Consider the following 13,480-nt stretch of genomic DNA (forward strand, 5'->3'; position numbering starts at 1 on the left):
CAATGCTAATCGTATAATTTTAAGTCTGGAAACAGAACGAATTCAAAGCAATGCCTGGGATAAATTTTACAAGGTTCAGACGCTGGAAATGAAACGAGAAGTTTCCCTAACGATAATCGTAAAGCCTTGCATTCAAACATGTGATTTAAGTTGAACGAACACAATATTTCAAGCAAAACACCTGGAAACAAGAATACATATTAACATTAACGGCTGTATTCTGACCACGTAGCGGCCAAGAAAGTGCAACAAACAGTGCGCGCACGCCACGAATGCATTGCAGTGTATGCTCTATTTCAAATGCATTAATTATTCGCTGAGCGCACTCGATCGATCTATCATTTTCGACTGAGACGCTGTGTTTCAAATACTACGTGTCTAGTGTGCTGAGCAACGGTGTTTAGTATTTTTTCACGTCTCGACCTTCTTGACAACAACAATTAAAGTCACTCATTCAGTTGAAATTACTCATTACCCGGCGCCACAAGTGTTTTTCATAAATTAATTCGATCTTTTTATACTGCGTTTCTCATCAAGGCAAGCGATTGTACGGCGCACACACAGTGAAAGAATCTGTAATTGCCAGTATAAATAATAACATGACCGATTATTGATTTATTCATTCTTGCCGATTGGTAGGCGCATTTTGCAAGTCGGTGCACGCCACGTAGTAACAGCGGGTAATTATTATAAATAGTAGTCACATGCCGATCCGTTTGCTTTACTCTTTAATGGGAAGGTGTGGTGGCGGCCAGCGAGAGTCAGCCGCAGCCGCGTTGATGAATCAAAGACAGGTGCGCAATGACAAATGACACGTGTTCGCGGCAATTATATTTATTTATTTATCTGCGCGACTGCTCTGCATTCCTTTAGTGAAAAAGTAATACAAGTGCTGCTAGATGGAATTCGTTATGGGAGTGTTTGTTTATTCATACTGCGAGAGGAGACAGTTTTTTTGAGTGTGCTAATGAGTTTTTCTAATGAGAAAACCGATATTGATTGAATCCGGCATTCCTAGAGTCGATGTATCAACCACTTTTTTGCAAAAACTGACTTCCATGAACTTTTTCTCACGGGCAACAATGCAAGAGAATATAATATTGTATCTATTTTGCGCTGGTTGAAGAAAACTCTTCTCATAAACTGCCCTTCATAGAATTGTAACAGGACTATTTTTCCTTGTTAAAATATTTATCTAAAGATAGATAGAATCATGTTGTGTTGTGCTTCAGATTTAGTTTTTGATGTGATTCAATGAAAAAAATACAATACTTCTTTTTATATTTTTGCGACTTTGAACTTGTAAAATAATATTGATCAATTACAACTAGGGCTATGCAATTTGGACATTTGGAGGGCACGTGGGCAGTCGTCTAATTTTTTCCGAACAAGTTGATTTTGAATTTTTAAAGTTGATTTTGTTTGACCTTTTCGCTGTTTTAGACACAGTTACATGTGGTTTACAATAATGCAAATATAATGATTTTGAAGGAAGTACCGTTTGCTACGTTTTTATTGCTAGATGCAAATGAAGACGCACTCTAGACTGTCAATTGAAAAGCTGCATTGAAATCCATCGTGCTTCAAAAATTCCTATAGATAGAAAAGGAATTTGCTTTCTTTAAAAATTGCAAATATTAAATACACAATGATGTTCACCCTATAATTTATTGTTTCGGATTCTGACTGTTGGTCCAAATAAGGCAAGAAGTTTATCTCTCCAGAAGTGGGTTTCATAGAAGCAAATTGGTTTATCTCGCTTATAAAACCAACCCCTGATAAAAATATTCATAATTTAAAAAAAGTTAAAAGAGCTCTTTCAAACTTATTTAAGCCAATGACGGGAGAAATTTTTTGAAATTAGTGTCTTGATTATTTTCTTACGATTAGAAACAAGGAATAAAATTTTCAGAACTGGCTATTTGCACCCCTAAAACAGATACCAGATACTTAAGGCATAATTTTTCTACCTCATGGGAACCATTAAGTTAACCACTTTTAATTATTGCTTTGTATGATCTATTTTCGACTTTTTTCTTTTATTGTTCAGACTGGTTTCGGTCGCTTTTGACGTTTGTATACGATCTCAAGTATGGCTAACAGAGTAATTAAAAATTAAATACCTTGAAATGGCGTGATCTCTGCTCATTAGATGTGCCTTAGAAAATAAGAACCTTCAGAAAAAATTATCGTCTAAATTTAACAGCTCTAATTATGAATTTACTCTCCGCGTGCATTAATAAATTAGCTTGGTAAAATGTTCCCGCAATAATTAGTTAATGCACATTAAGTAATTACGTGATAATTGCAAAACGCAAATGATGTAAATGACACGTCCTCATCGTTCACATAAACAGTTCATTCTCACCGTTTTCTAATTGCTCAGAGGAAGCACTGTATTTTTTGCTCGTTCTCAGCTCAAAGCTATCGGTTGACAAGTTTAATCAGCGTCGCACTGATTTGCCGGCTCGAATTCACGCAGGCGGGCACTTGAATTGCCGTATAATCTATTTTGGCTGGCTAATAAAAGCGCGGTGAAAAAAGAAGGCATCATGCCGAAGTCACTCACACGGCCAAGTCATTATTCTGAGCTAATTTTACGTGAGATGAAAGTGTCTTTAGGTGGGCTCATCAAAGACCATAGACCCAGGGTTAATCCCTCTCGAACAAAGTCACCAAGCGTCGTCATCATCATCGAGGGGCCAACACAAACATGAGATTTTATTTTTAAAAAGAAGAAAAATCTGCGTAGTAGCAGCTTTGAAGAATCTTTAATTGTTCGCTCAAGGGTATCTGACATTTGATGTCGATGGCAGTTGTCAGATAAACGCATAAGTAAATGACTTGTTAATCACTGTAAATTACAAGGGATCGCAACGAAGTGGTTAAAAACAACCGTTTTAGAGAAGTAACATTTAATGACTTCCAGTTATGCAAAGCAATTTAAAAGTATCAACTTAGAAAAATTTAAGCTTTCAAAATTAGGGAATAATGCATATACTGAATCAGGTCTGCTTCTCTTTATTAAATAAAAATATCATTGATTTTATTGCAGTTTAATATTTGGAAATTGGAAAATATATAAAAGTGCCTGCCCCCATACCCCAACAAACTAACTCAATTACATCAATACTGAGTTGACGTTTTTTAGTTTATAATGAGGTTGTCAAAATTGGTTCAAAAATTATGATGAATTTTCTGCTCATTTTGCTCTGTTCTGAAATTTGGTATACAAATATTTGTTGGTAGTATCATCGTTATTGAACCACACGGACACTACTCTGAACCACAAAAAGCTGCATTGGAAGTTAGACACGCTTTCACCTCCCTCCTTTTTCTCTCAGCTTACGCGTTAATTGCCGAATTTGCGGGGGGTATTACCGAGTGAGTGCAATAAAAATAAATTCTGCTTGTCTCTTCCGTCCGCCACTAGATGTTCTTCTAAAAGAGCGTCGCCGTCTCTCTTTCTTCTCTCACCCCAATAACACGTGCTTTACACCAACAAAGTGAATTTGTGAAATGCAAACAACCTAATCTCGGCACGGCGCGCATATTAATTAATTATTCCTGATGCTTTTCGCTTTTACTTGGCGAGGCCCGAAAAGTCACGCTTTGTGAAAATTATTGGCTTGTTTACCTGGTGGGCGCTGTTTTCGGGGACATTAACGCTCCTCACTCCTAATCTCGTCGACCGCAGATTTTTAAATTAGGACGAATTAAACACAACTCTCGGCTCAGAACCACGTGTGCGTTGCTATTCACGACCGTGACTTTGATTTGAACAGAGCTAATGAAAGTAACGATTGGTAATACAGAAGTGGTCAAAAAGCCTTTATTTTGTTGAGATGATTTATATTTTGTATCGTACAAAAATAAAAATAAATTGTCAATTTCTCTAATATTTTTGTGTACCGAAATAACTACAGATTTGCACGTTGATAAAAGTAATGTTCTTTATTGTCATAAATTCATGATTGTTTAGTTTATTTTTTATGAAATGGTGGGCAGTGCACTCAAAAGCGCATTCATTCATTTAAATTCTTGCTTAACAAATATGTAATGCAAAATAATCTTAATAATTACTTAGAGAAAGGAGGCTTTATTTACTTTAATATTTTTATTCACCTTATTATCCAAAATAATCTCATTGGCATGCCGACTGGCATTTATCAAGAGAGTCAATTAAAGTTTCTCCGCGAAAGGGCCAATTTAAAATTACACAAACAGACTGGTTGCGGCAGAAACCTCATTGTTTGGCGGCTAGGCGTACGAGCACAAATTGTGGGAGTTTAGCAAACCATAAATTGCACACCGAAACGGCGAACTCGCCAACTAACCCTGTCACAGGTAACAAGTAAATATGATGCCAGCGCGCGATAAGAACAATAATACAACATAAATAAATTCGCGTGAGCCGTGTGCTGCGCGCAGTTGGCCGAAATAATTTATATTCAGCTGTGTGTGTGTGTGTGTGTATGGGAGAACAAACAAATGCACCGTGCCACCCGAAGAATAATAGAAAATAAACGGATAATACACACTAACTCGTCTGCTCTCTCTCGCGCTCTCGTGCGCTCAAATAGCCGCGCGAGCCGCTATTATTTATTCAAATGACTTTTTTAAACGCTTCATTACGTGCACAGCGGCACAGACTTTTGGACGCAAACAATGCCCCCGATATTTCTGTTCTCTTCTGTTCGCCGTGTAGCAATTATTATGGTCCCACGGCACGCAATGCGGATCCCCGCAAGAATAGCTAGCCGATGACGGCTGGCTGGTTGGCTCACGGCGAGAATTTTCGGAATTTGTGTGCGCAAATTAATTAGAAAGATTTCTGGGAATCAGTCGCATGTTCCTGCCGATTATTGCAATATTACATGTCCAACGCGAGCCCACCGCTATTTTAATCATTACGCTAATGAATGATAATACTCAGCACGTGTAAGCTAATTGACTATCTATGTTTGAGCCTACGTATCAGGATGCAGAAGAAGATTATGGCGATTGACTACTGTGTTAACATCACAATTGTTTGCAATATTACATTTAAAAGTAGTTATGAAGCCAAATCAGGAGCATCACGAGATTTTAAATGTAAAAATAAATTTTTTAATCTTGAGTTCAAGCTAAATTATTCCGATTTAGAGTGGTTTTCAAAAAATGGTGTTCAAACAAATTGAGAAAATTCCTTAATTTGCTTAATTTGAAGTGGAAATTTTCTACTTGATTGCGCGGTCGAAAGTGATTTAAAACTGTGCAAGAAGGTTTGGCATTAGTCGAAACCATTGCTACATTTGTTTCTGTTATTGATCCCCTACACAATTTTTAAATTTTGATTTTCTGACAGTAGAAGCAAATAAAAAATTTATACATCCAACTGATGAATTTCGTCGATTAGTTTTGACTTAATTTTAAATAAATTTGATTTTAAATTAACTCAATTTAGGAATGGCTCTTTTTCTGTGGGTGGCGACAAAGTAAAAAATTTGAAGAGAAAATGGATTTTCAATTCCTCTCGCGTAGTTCGGCAGCTGTTTTAGCCCCTTCTGTCCTTATCAGCAGCACTTAACCCGAAGAACAATATTCAAGGAAATTTTTCGATAGAACGATAGAAATCACTCTGAAGTTCGAGCTCAATCAATACTGAAAACTCCTCTCACAAAATTCACCTCCAAAATCCAAAAACTCCATTGAAGTTATTTCAAAAAGCACAATTCTTGCTTCTTACAGTAATTTTTTATACATAAAGTAAATTCTGAATGGAAAATTTTTCGTGTACCTGAATGAAAGCTGTTAGTGCTGCTTAATCAATGAAGATGTGTTGCACACCACCATTGATTGACTTCACCAAATTGAGAAACTATGTCCCAAACTAAACTAAAAATCAATTAAAATCCGTACCAAGTGTGATTTTATTTTGTTTACTTCATTTTTAATATTTGTTCCCAACATTAGTAAATCACAAAGAAATATGTTGAACTCCATTCTATTTTATTTGCAAACTTTGCCTTAGATTCTTTTTTGATAAGTATCAAAATGTTTCCAAAAGTACACCCTTTCAACATTTTTTTTTTTTTAAATTAAAAATTGAAGCATCCACTAAACGAGAAGTTTGTTTTTGCTAGATTCGCTAATTTTTAACTCTCTGTGTGGACTCTCTCGTGTACCTTTTAAACGCAATCAAGTGAACCTGCAAAATGCAGAGTCACGCTCAAAATCAGAGTGGCATTCCAAGTGAAGGCAATATTGGCAAGAAAAGGGACTGCTGCGGTGCGCGTGTGTGTGTGTGTGTGTGCGCGCGAATAAAGAGCGACCGCCGAACACAAAAAGCTGTCTTAGACGTTATTTCCGCTGTCCTTGGTTCCTCGCAAATTCTGCTTCATCTTGCGAGTTTCGCCGGCTGGGTGGGTAATGACAGGGTTAAAAAGTTGCGTGGCGGCGCGGTTTCGCTGCCGTTCGCGCTGCCGGCCCGTCTGCGGACGAAAAAATGCCTCAGGAATGCCAGCGGGTGCCAGGGATGTAGGAAAGTCACCACAGAAATTCACTCGCCTTGTAGCGGCAGATAATTTATCTTTGGTCTGATCACTATCGGTTCTCTAGCTCGCGTCCACGTTCACTCACGGAACAGCTGTTGACGCATCACGCGGTATTAAAATTAACAGCAGCCAGCCTTCTCCGCACGTCGAATCCGATCAATGATTATTATTCATTGCGTTCTCAACTGATTGGCATGTCAAAATATCGTACATCAACAGCAAGGTGGTAATTGATTTGAGTCTCACAACCAGCAAACTGGACCAGTTTGACCAGCTAAATTTTGTAACTTTTTATACTCGCTTAAAAACTGTATTTCTTGTTAGCAAATACCAAAATAAATAAAATGGAAGGGCCCTCACAAATAAGTTCAATTTTTTGTTCAATTCTATCGAGACGTGGGTATACTGTATATATTGAAATTTTCAGTATTAAAGTACGTTGACTGTCAATTTTTCCTTCTAAAGAACACATCAAATTTGAATCTGTGAAAACGTCTCAATAATAAACTCGCTGCAGACACAATTGAATAGTTTTGGTATTTTGAAACGGAGACGATTGAATCCTCTCCGAAGTCGTGGTGGCTAGATGGAAATTTATTAAACGACTCACCCCAGCGGGGGACCGAATCTCTGATCATCGTTCTCCTACCTGGCGGCACGACCTTAAAAGCGCGCGGGTTGCAGCACTCGAACAAAGATGACGACTGAGATAAGACAAGAGAAAAATTCGGTGCTGACGGAAAGGATGTCGTGGGAACAGCCACGTCGAGAAAGAAAATCAAAAGGGGCGCACTGACCCTGTCGTCTCCTTTCTTTACATTTTCTCATCGACCACGACAGCGGTAATAAAATTAAAATTCAGGCAGCTCGTGTGTGTGGTCCTAATTAAAGCATGGTCACACACACTCTCGCTCTTTCCATTTTATATATTTCCACTGCCATTCACTTTAATGCCTCATCGTTGATAATTTTTTATTTACTGCCATCAACAACACCAGCCACACTCGCTAGATTGTTTGTACGTTAAGTGGCTCTTCAGAGAATCGTTTTACCGAGGTCGTAATATTCACTCCTGCGCGTTGATTTGCCTCTAAATCACCCTCGTCAGAAATATTTTGACTCACTACAAAATTGTTTTGAAAGAGGCAGCTGCTGAAAAGAAATTTGATGACGAGCCATTATTTTAATTGTCACTTGCCATATCAAAAGATGCTATATCCCCATGTCAGCTTTGTTTTCTGTTCCGTTCCTTAAACATTTGGATGCGTAAATCTATGAAACAATGGAAGAAATTAATTTTTGTTTTTCAAATCAGGGTTTGCCAATTTTGCAATACGCAAAAATTCACCACTGTTTTTTCAGCAAAAAAAAAACGCAAAAACCAACAATATTGGGTTTTTACGTATTATTTTCCATAGTTTTTCAACACTTGATCATCAAAAAGCCATATTTTGCGCCAAGCAATACAGGAAGTGTGAAAAATTATTTTGGACGGAATCCATAATTGTTTTGCGATGCAGTAGGTTTTCCGGAAAAAATGTGATTTTTCCGAACCCTTTAGGAATGGAGTTTACAATTTTAATCAACCATCTTAGGAGAGTCAACAATTCTAAATCTTTAGGGGAAATTTTATAAAGTTGCTTCTCCATATTTTTCACTTCACGGCAGAGAAAATTTAAAGCGAAGATCATTTAAAACAAAGTAGCGTCAGGTAATTTTATGAAAACTAATTCACCTCCCAGATAAAGACAAATAAGTGCATTTTTAAAATTATCTTTGAAAATATAAATTAGTCGAATATTCTCTGTCGTTTGGCATTGTATTAAACCGTCGTCGAATTTGTTGCAGACACGAGTTCTCCGATGTCAGCGCGCAATTTCCCGCCGTCCTTCTGGAACAGCGACTACCAACAGCAGCAGCAACAGCACCAGATGGCGGCGGCAGCCTCGTCGCACCACTCGCACCACCACCACCACCACCACGCGGCGGCCGCCGAGCTCTACTCGACGGCAGCGGCGGCGGCGCTGGCCTCAGCGGCGGCCGCCTCCTCGTCTGACCCGTACCACCCGCACCACCACCACCACGTACACCACCCCCAGGCGGGGGCGGCCCCTGACCCCTGGCACTACCACCAGCCGGCGTACCGGGCCGCTGTACACGACTTCACCGCCTACAACAATATGGCCAGCAGGTTCAGCTCGGGCCAGTACGGCCCCCTACTGCTCGCCCCCTCGGCCTCGTCACATCCGCCCCCGGCAGCGGTGCCGTCGTCGTCCAGTGCGGCAAGGAACCACTCGGCAAGACATCAGTACCTGAGCTCGGCGGCCGGAAAGTCGGCCGGCGAGTGGTCGTCGCGCCTCCACGAGCTCGAGAGTGCCACCCCCGGCGGTGCTCACCCCCTCGTCGACGCCTCCTCGCACGCGGCTTCCAGCTACGTCACGCATCCGTACTCTAGTATGGCAGGTAAATTACGCCCCTATTGCACATACTAATTAAATTCGGTTTTGAAAAATATTAGCATGCTCGCAAAAAATGTGAAAATTCGGTTAACGTGGAAATTGTTAACTGAAATTCAGAAGACCATGGCATAATTTACATTTTATAACGTGGAAAACTGTTAATCTGGAAACGCCAATCAATATAACTCAAAGCTCGTCAACTAAAAATAAATATTTTAAAATAAAGATACCATACACGGAAATTCAATAATATTAACCCAGTTATTAGGATGTAAACTCAAATTTGTTGGAATCCTAAAAATGCTTCAACGTTTTGACTCTATCCTTTATCTTTGCATAATTATTTTGGAATATCAAGCAAATCTAAGTTGCTTTATAACTCTTGGAAAAACCAATATCCAAACAAAATAGATAAGTAATTTTGTGTCATGTAACTTTTTTATTAAAATCCAATTTACCCGATTCGCAGACAATTTTTTCCTGAACATATAGTTCCAAAACTGATTTTGTCAACGAAGCACAAAATTTTGTGCTGTTTTGCCAGAGCTGAAAACTTGTGAAATTTTTAAGCGTGTATGCCCACATCCGTTAAATCGTAAATCACACACATTAGTATGTGATGTTCAGCACTGTTAACGCAAGCGCTGTCAGACAGATATATATCATAAAATGTTTAATTTGTTAGCATAACGTGTCGTGCTGGCGACGAATAAAGATTAAAATTAGACGGGAAAATGAATTATGGTTGCTGAGTATTAAAATTAATTCGATTATCGCCATGGTTCACGCGAAATTTTTATTCCGGCCTCGAAAAAAGAGAGCGAGGAGGAAAGATTTATAGCGACAGAGGGACGAGAGAGGCGCCGTCTGAAACAAAGCGTTTCGTTCCACCTGCTTTCGGAGGCGCTGGCATTTTTTACAGAAATCGGCTGTATTCAAAATTAGCTCTGCGACTCGACGCGATGCGACAGCCGAGAGCGCGGCATTGTCACTTTCGATGTCGGCAGCGATTTAACAAATCTCCTCAAAACAAAGGCCACATTTGAAGACACAAAGTTAAAAGCACACGTCGCGCTGTGTTCCCCGTGATCTGTGTAAGCACTTAGCATCTTTCAAACCGCCTAATCGTCTAACTCACTCTAAAAAAGAGCACTTCATGAGAGTGGAGCTTGTAACGTTCTCCGCTGCTGTTCTGTCGGTTGGTTGATTGTCTCAAAAGGATACAGACAAACGCTTTTTTCAGCTCAAAATTACATTTTTCACTCTCACTCTGCTGCTGAGTTCATTTGTTTCAAGTCTGCCACTTGGGATTTTTATGGAAAAGTGCCCGCTGCTTGTGTTTCTTTTCATTCTCAATTAATTTATTACGTCTCTAGTAAACTCAATGGATGTTCCAAATTTTAGAGTGAACTCCCGTTTTTCGGTAGGAAGATCGAAGTAATAGAAGAGTTTTATAATTGGTCCGTAAAAAATAATTTCTATCCTTCACCTTTTACATCTGCAGTTAAATATAAATAGCAATTTTTATCTCATTGCTTTGTAATGTAACATCTGCAGCTCTCTCAAAAGGGATTAGTTTGATTTAATGTAATTAATGTTAAGCCCGTTCAACCAGGAGTCAAGGGTGCCAATCCTCCTAAAAGCAGTCAGATGGTTAGAAATGCTCCTGAAACTCGTGCTGAGGGCAGAAAACCGATTAGAATAAGCTCTGATCCGCACTGTTGTGAAGTCAAACTCGTGCATTATTCAAAGCAACCGGGCAACTTTAGCATGAAGTGCTCGTAACGGGCGGCACTATAAACCAAATTATCCCGAACGGCTGGGTGCAAGATGCCTCAAGCATGCCAAACTTGGATCTCAATTTTGAGTGGATTTGAGCAAAAGAGGCAAGGGTGTGGTCAAATGGCTGGTGTTTCATTGGTCAAAGAGGCGGCAAGGACTTCATCGATTACACGATATCAAACATGACGTCACTGCTTCTCTCTCACTCTCTCTGACGCTTTAGGAGCATAAACGAGCCCTCTCTCTCTCCTGTGTTGTGGACAGAGCAGGATATGCAACCAGCTCGGCCGCATCCTTGCTCCAGATACAATTAATTACTCGTGACAGCGACACAAAACAACGTTTTAATTGTTTACGTTTTGATGTTGTGAATAGACGTAGCTGTAATTTATTTTGTTATAAACTAAGACCGCGCTTATAAAATATGAATTTCATTCTCACAATCAGCAAAGGATTGCAATTGCATTTCTGATTTGTCACATCATGATAAAGTGCCACAAAAATGCATGTACATTATATGAAGTGAAAAAATTTTTGAAATTTAAGGCGATAAAGCCACTAATCGATCCAGTTTCTCTGCAATATTTTATGCGAGATTAATTATGCAATAAAAAAGGAAACAAAATGAGTTTAGCCTCCAATTTTAGCGATTGTTCAGAAATTCTCGTGGATTCAAATTCTATTCTCCCTAGTACCACCAGAATAAAACGCGTTTTCTTGCTTCCCAAGAGAGAATAATTTGCGCCGCTGCCAAACTCATCTGCCTCCTCAAAGAATTCATGTGCATATTATGTGCGCCGAGAACAGTTGGGGAGCGCGCAAAGTTTAAGGAAGGAATGCTTTTTAGAGGTGCTTCCCTCTTCATTAAAAGTGCACGCGAAAAAGAGAGCCGACTAGAGCCTCTCCTCTTATTCTCAAGCAGCAACGAAGCTAAAGGGTTGAGAGAAGCTCTCTCTCTCTCTCTCTCTCTCTCTCTCTCTCTCTCTCTCGTGTGCTCTTTCTCTGCAGAATATTTATGGAGTAGGCAGGAACACAGCAGCGGCAGTGCTCTCTCAAACGCGGGGGCTTTGATTAAACTAAAAGTAGTGCATTCACTTGGCTAATAAAACAGCAGCAACGGCACACACAGCAGGGCGAAAGAAAGTGGAGGAGCTGCTGCGCTGTTGTGCAGTGCGGTTGCCTTTGTAGCTGCTGTTGTCGGATGGTGAATAGGTGAAAGATCAAGTTGTGCGCAGGGCATCCAGTGCATGGCTGTGCAAAACCCCCGAGATCACTCAATCCGTTCTCAAATTGCTAGAAAGTGGATCTCTGGGCAAATTTCGCGTGTGTGTTTAACGCGAGCGGCGCCCTCTTTGTTCGGCGCAAATGTTCACGCGCGCCTCATTATGAGGCCACTTTGCCTGCCTCGCCGTGCGGCTGTAATTGGCCTCAATGGCCGGCCGGCAGGGGTCGATTTTTCTTTCCAGCAAATGAGCTTAAATATTCGTGCACTCATAGAAAGTGAAGAATACAAGTAGAGGTATTCTTAGTTTGCAAGCTCTCTCTCTATTCACTTGTGAATAGCATTTTCAAAGTGCTTCTGTGGGAAACAAACAAATTGTGTGAGAATGAGAATTCCTCTTTAATATCTTTGCAAAATGGGCAGGCACCATCTGGAAGCTCGACCTTTTCAGAAAATGAATTTCCCTGCCTTAAAAGTGCTGTAGCGTGAACTTGTTCTCAAGTGGTGTATGCTGGATATAGGCAATTATTTCGATTGACACAAGTAAATATGTTCTTTCCAATTTGTTAGAAACGATATTTTTAAATCGTCAATGTGGGAATGTCTGAACTTCACATTGAATAAAGAATAAATCAAAGCCTATTTTAATTTTTTACCGATCTCTTCTTTACCTTCCCATTTTTCATTCTTAAGCTATATCACCCAAGAAAGATTAGTATTAATTTGAAATTTGAATAAGGGATATCAAAATAGCTCGACCGAGTGGTCTCCAAATTAAGGTGCTGGAATGCGCATTGAAATCTCCAAATCGAAAACTTAGTCCCCTCTATCTGAATCCTGCCTGTGGCATTAAATTTGACGCTAACAGAAAATCCACTTTTCACCCTGGCTGCATATTTGCCTTTATTGGAGCGATGGCGAGCAGCAGAATGAATATTATTTTCTCTCAGCAGCCAGCAGTTATTATGCTCTGAAAATATTGCAATAAATACTGACTGTCGGAGATAATGCGAGAGCGCGGGAGGGACTACACAATGAAGTTGATATTATTAAATTATAAAAGGTGGATGGGTGAGATACACACAGCACGCACGCTCACGGAAAGCAGCAGCAGCAGCGTTCAGAATAGGGTGAAGTTCCATCGGAATGCGCGGAATGCCTTGATCATCTCTGTCGCTCGCTCGGCTCCTGTCTCAATATGGCCGCTCCGGCGCTCTCTCTCTCTCTCTCTCTCTCTCTCTCTCTCTCTCTCTCTCTCTCACACACTCATTATTATTCCCTTTGCCCTCGATGCTCATCACGATGATGGTCTATTTTATGTGCAAGGGCCCAGACACAATAACGACAATGGGGTTATAATTAGTGAATAAACGCTCGAATCCCTTTCGTTTGTGACTCGACTGAACTCCACAAAGAGAACACCTTAAATTCAGAGAGCTAAAATGAGAGCCACTTACTTTCTTGGAGGATCGTGGAAAATA

General features: G+C 39.9%; 1 protein-coding gene across 1 annotated transcript in view; it reads left to right on the plus strand.

The window, feature by feature from the left end:
* The window catches only part of LOC135939253 (transcription cofactor vestigial-like protein 2), a 29,901-nt gene that overhangs the window by 11,372 nt on the left and 5,049 nt on the right, over positions 1–13,480 (plus strand). The window contains exon 4 of the mRNA XM_065483531.1: positions 8,385–8,999. Coding sequence (XP_065339603.1) covers positions 8,385–8,999 — 615 coding nt within the window. The remainder of the gene's footprint in view (positions 1–8,384; positions 9,000–13,480) is intronic.

Source organism: Cloeon dipterum, chromosome 3 (genome assembly GCF_949628265.1).
Source record: "Cloeon dipterum chromosome 3, ieCloDipt1.1, whole genome shotgun sequence".
NCBI lineage: Eukaryota > Metazoa > Arthropoda > Insecta > Ephemeroptera > Baetidae > Cloeon > Cloeon dipterum.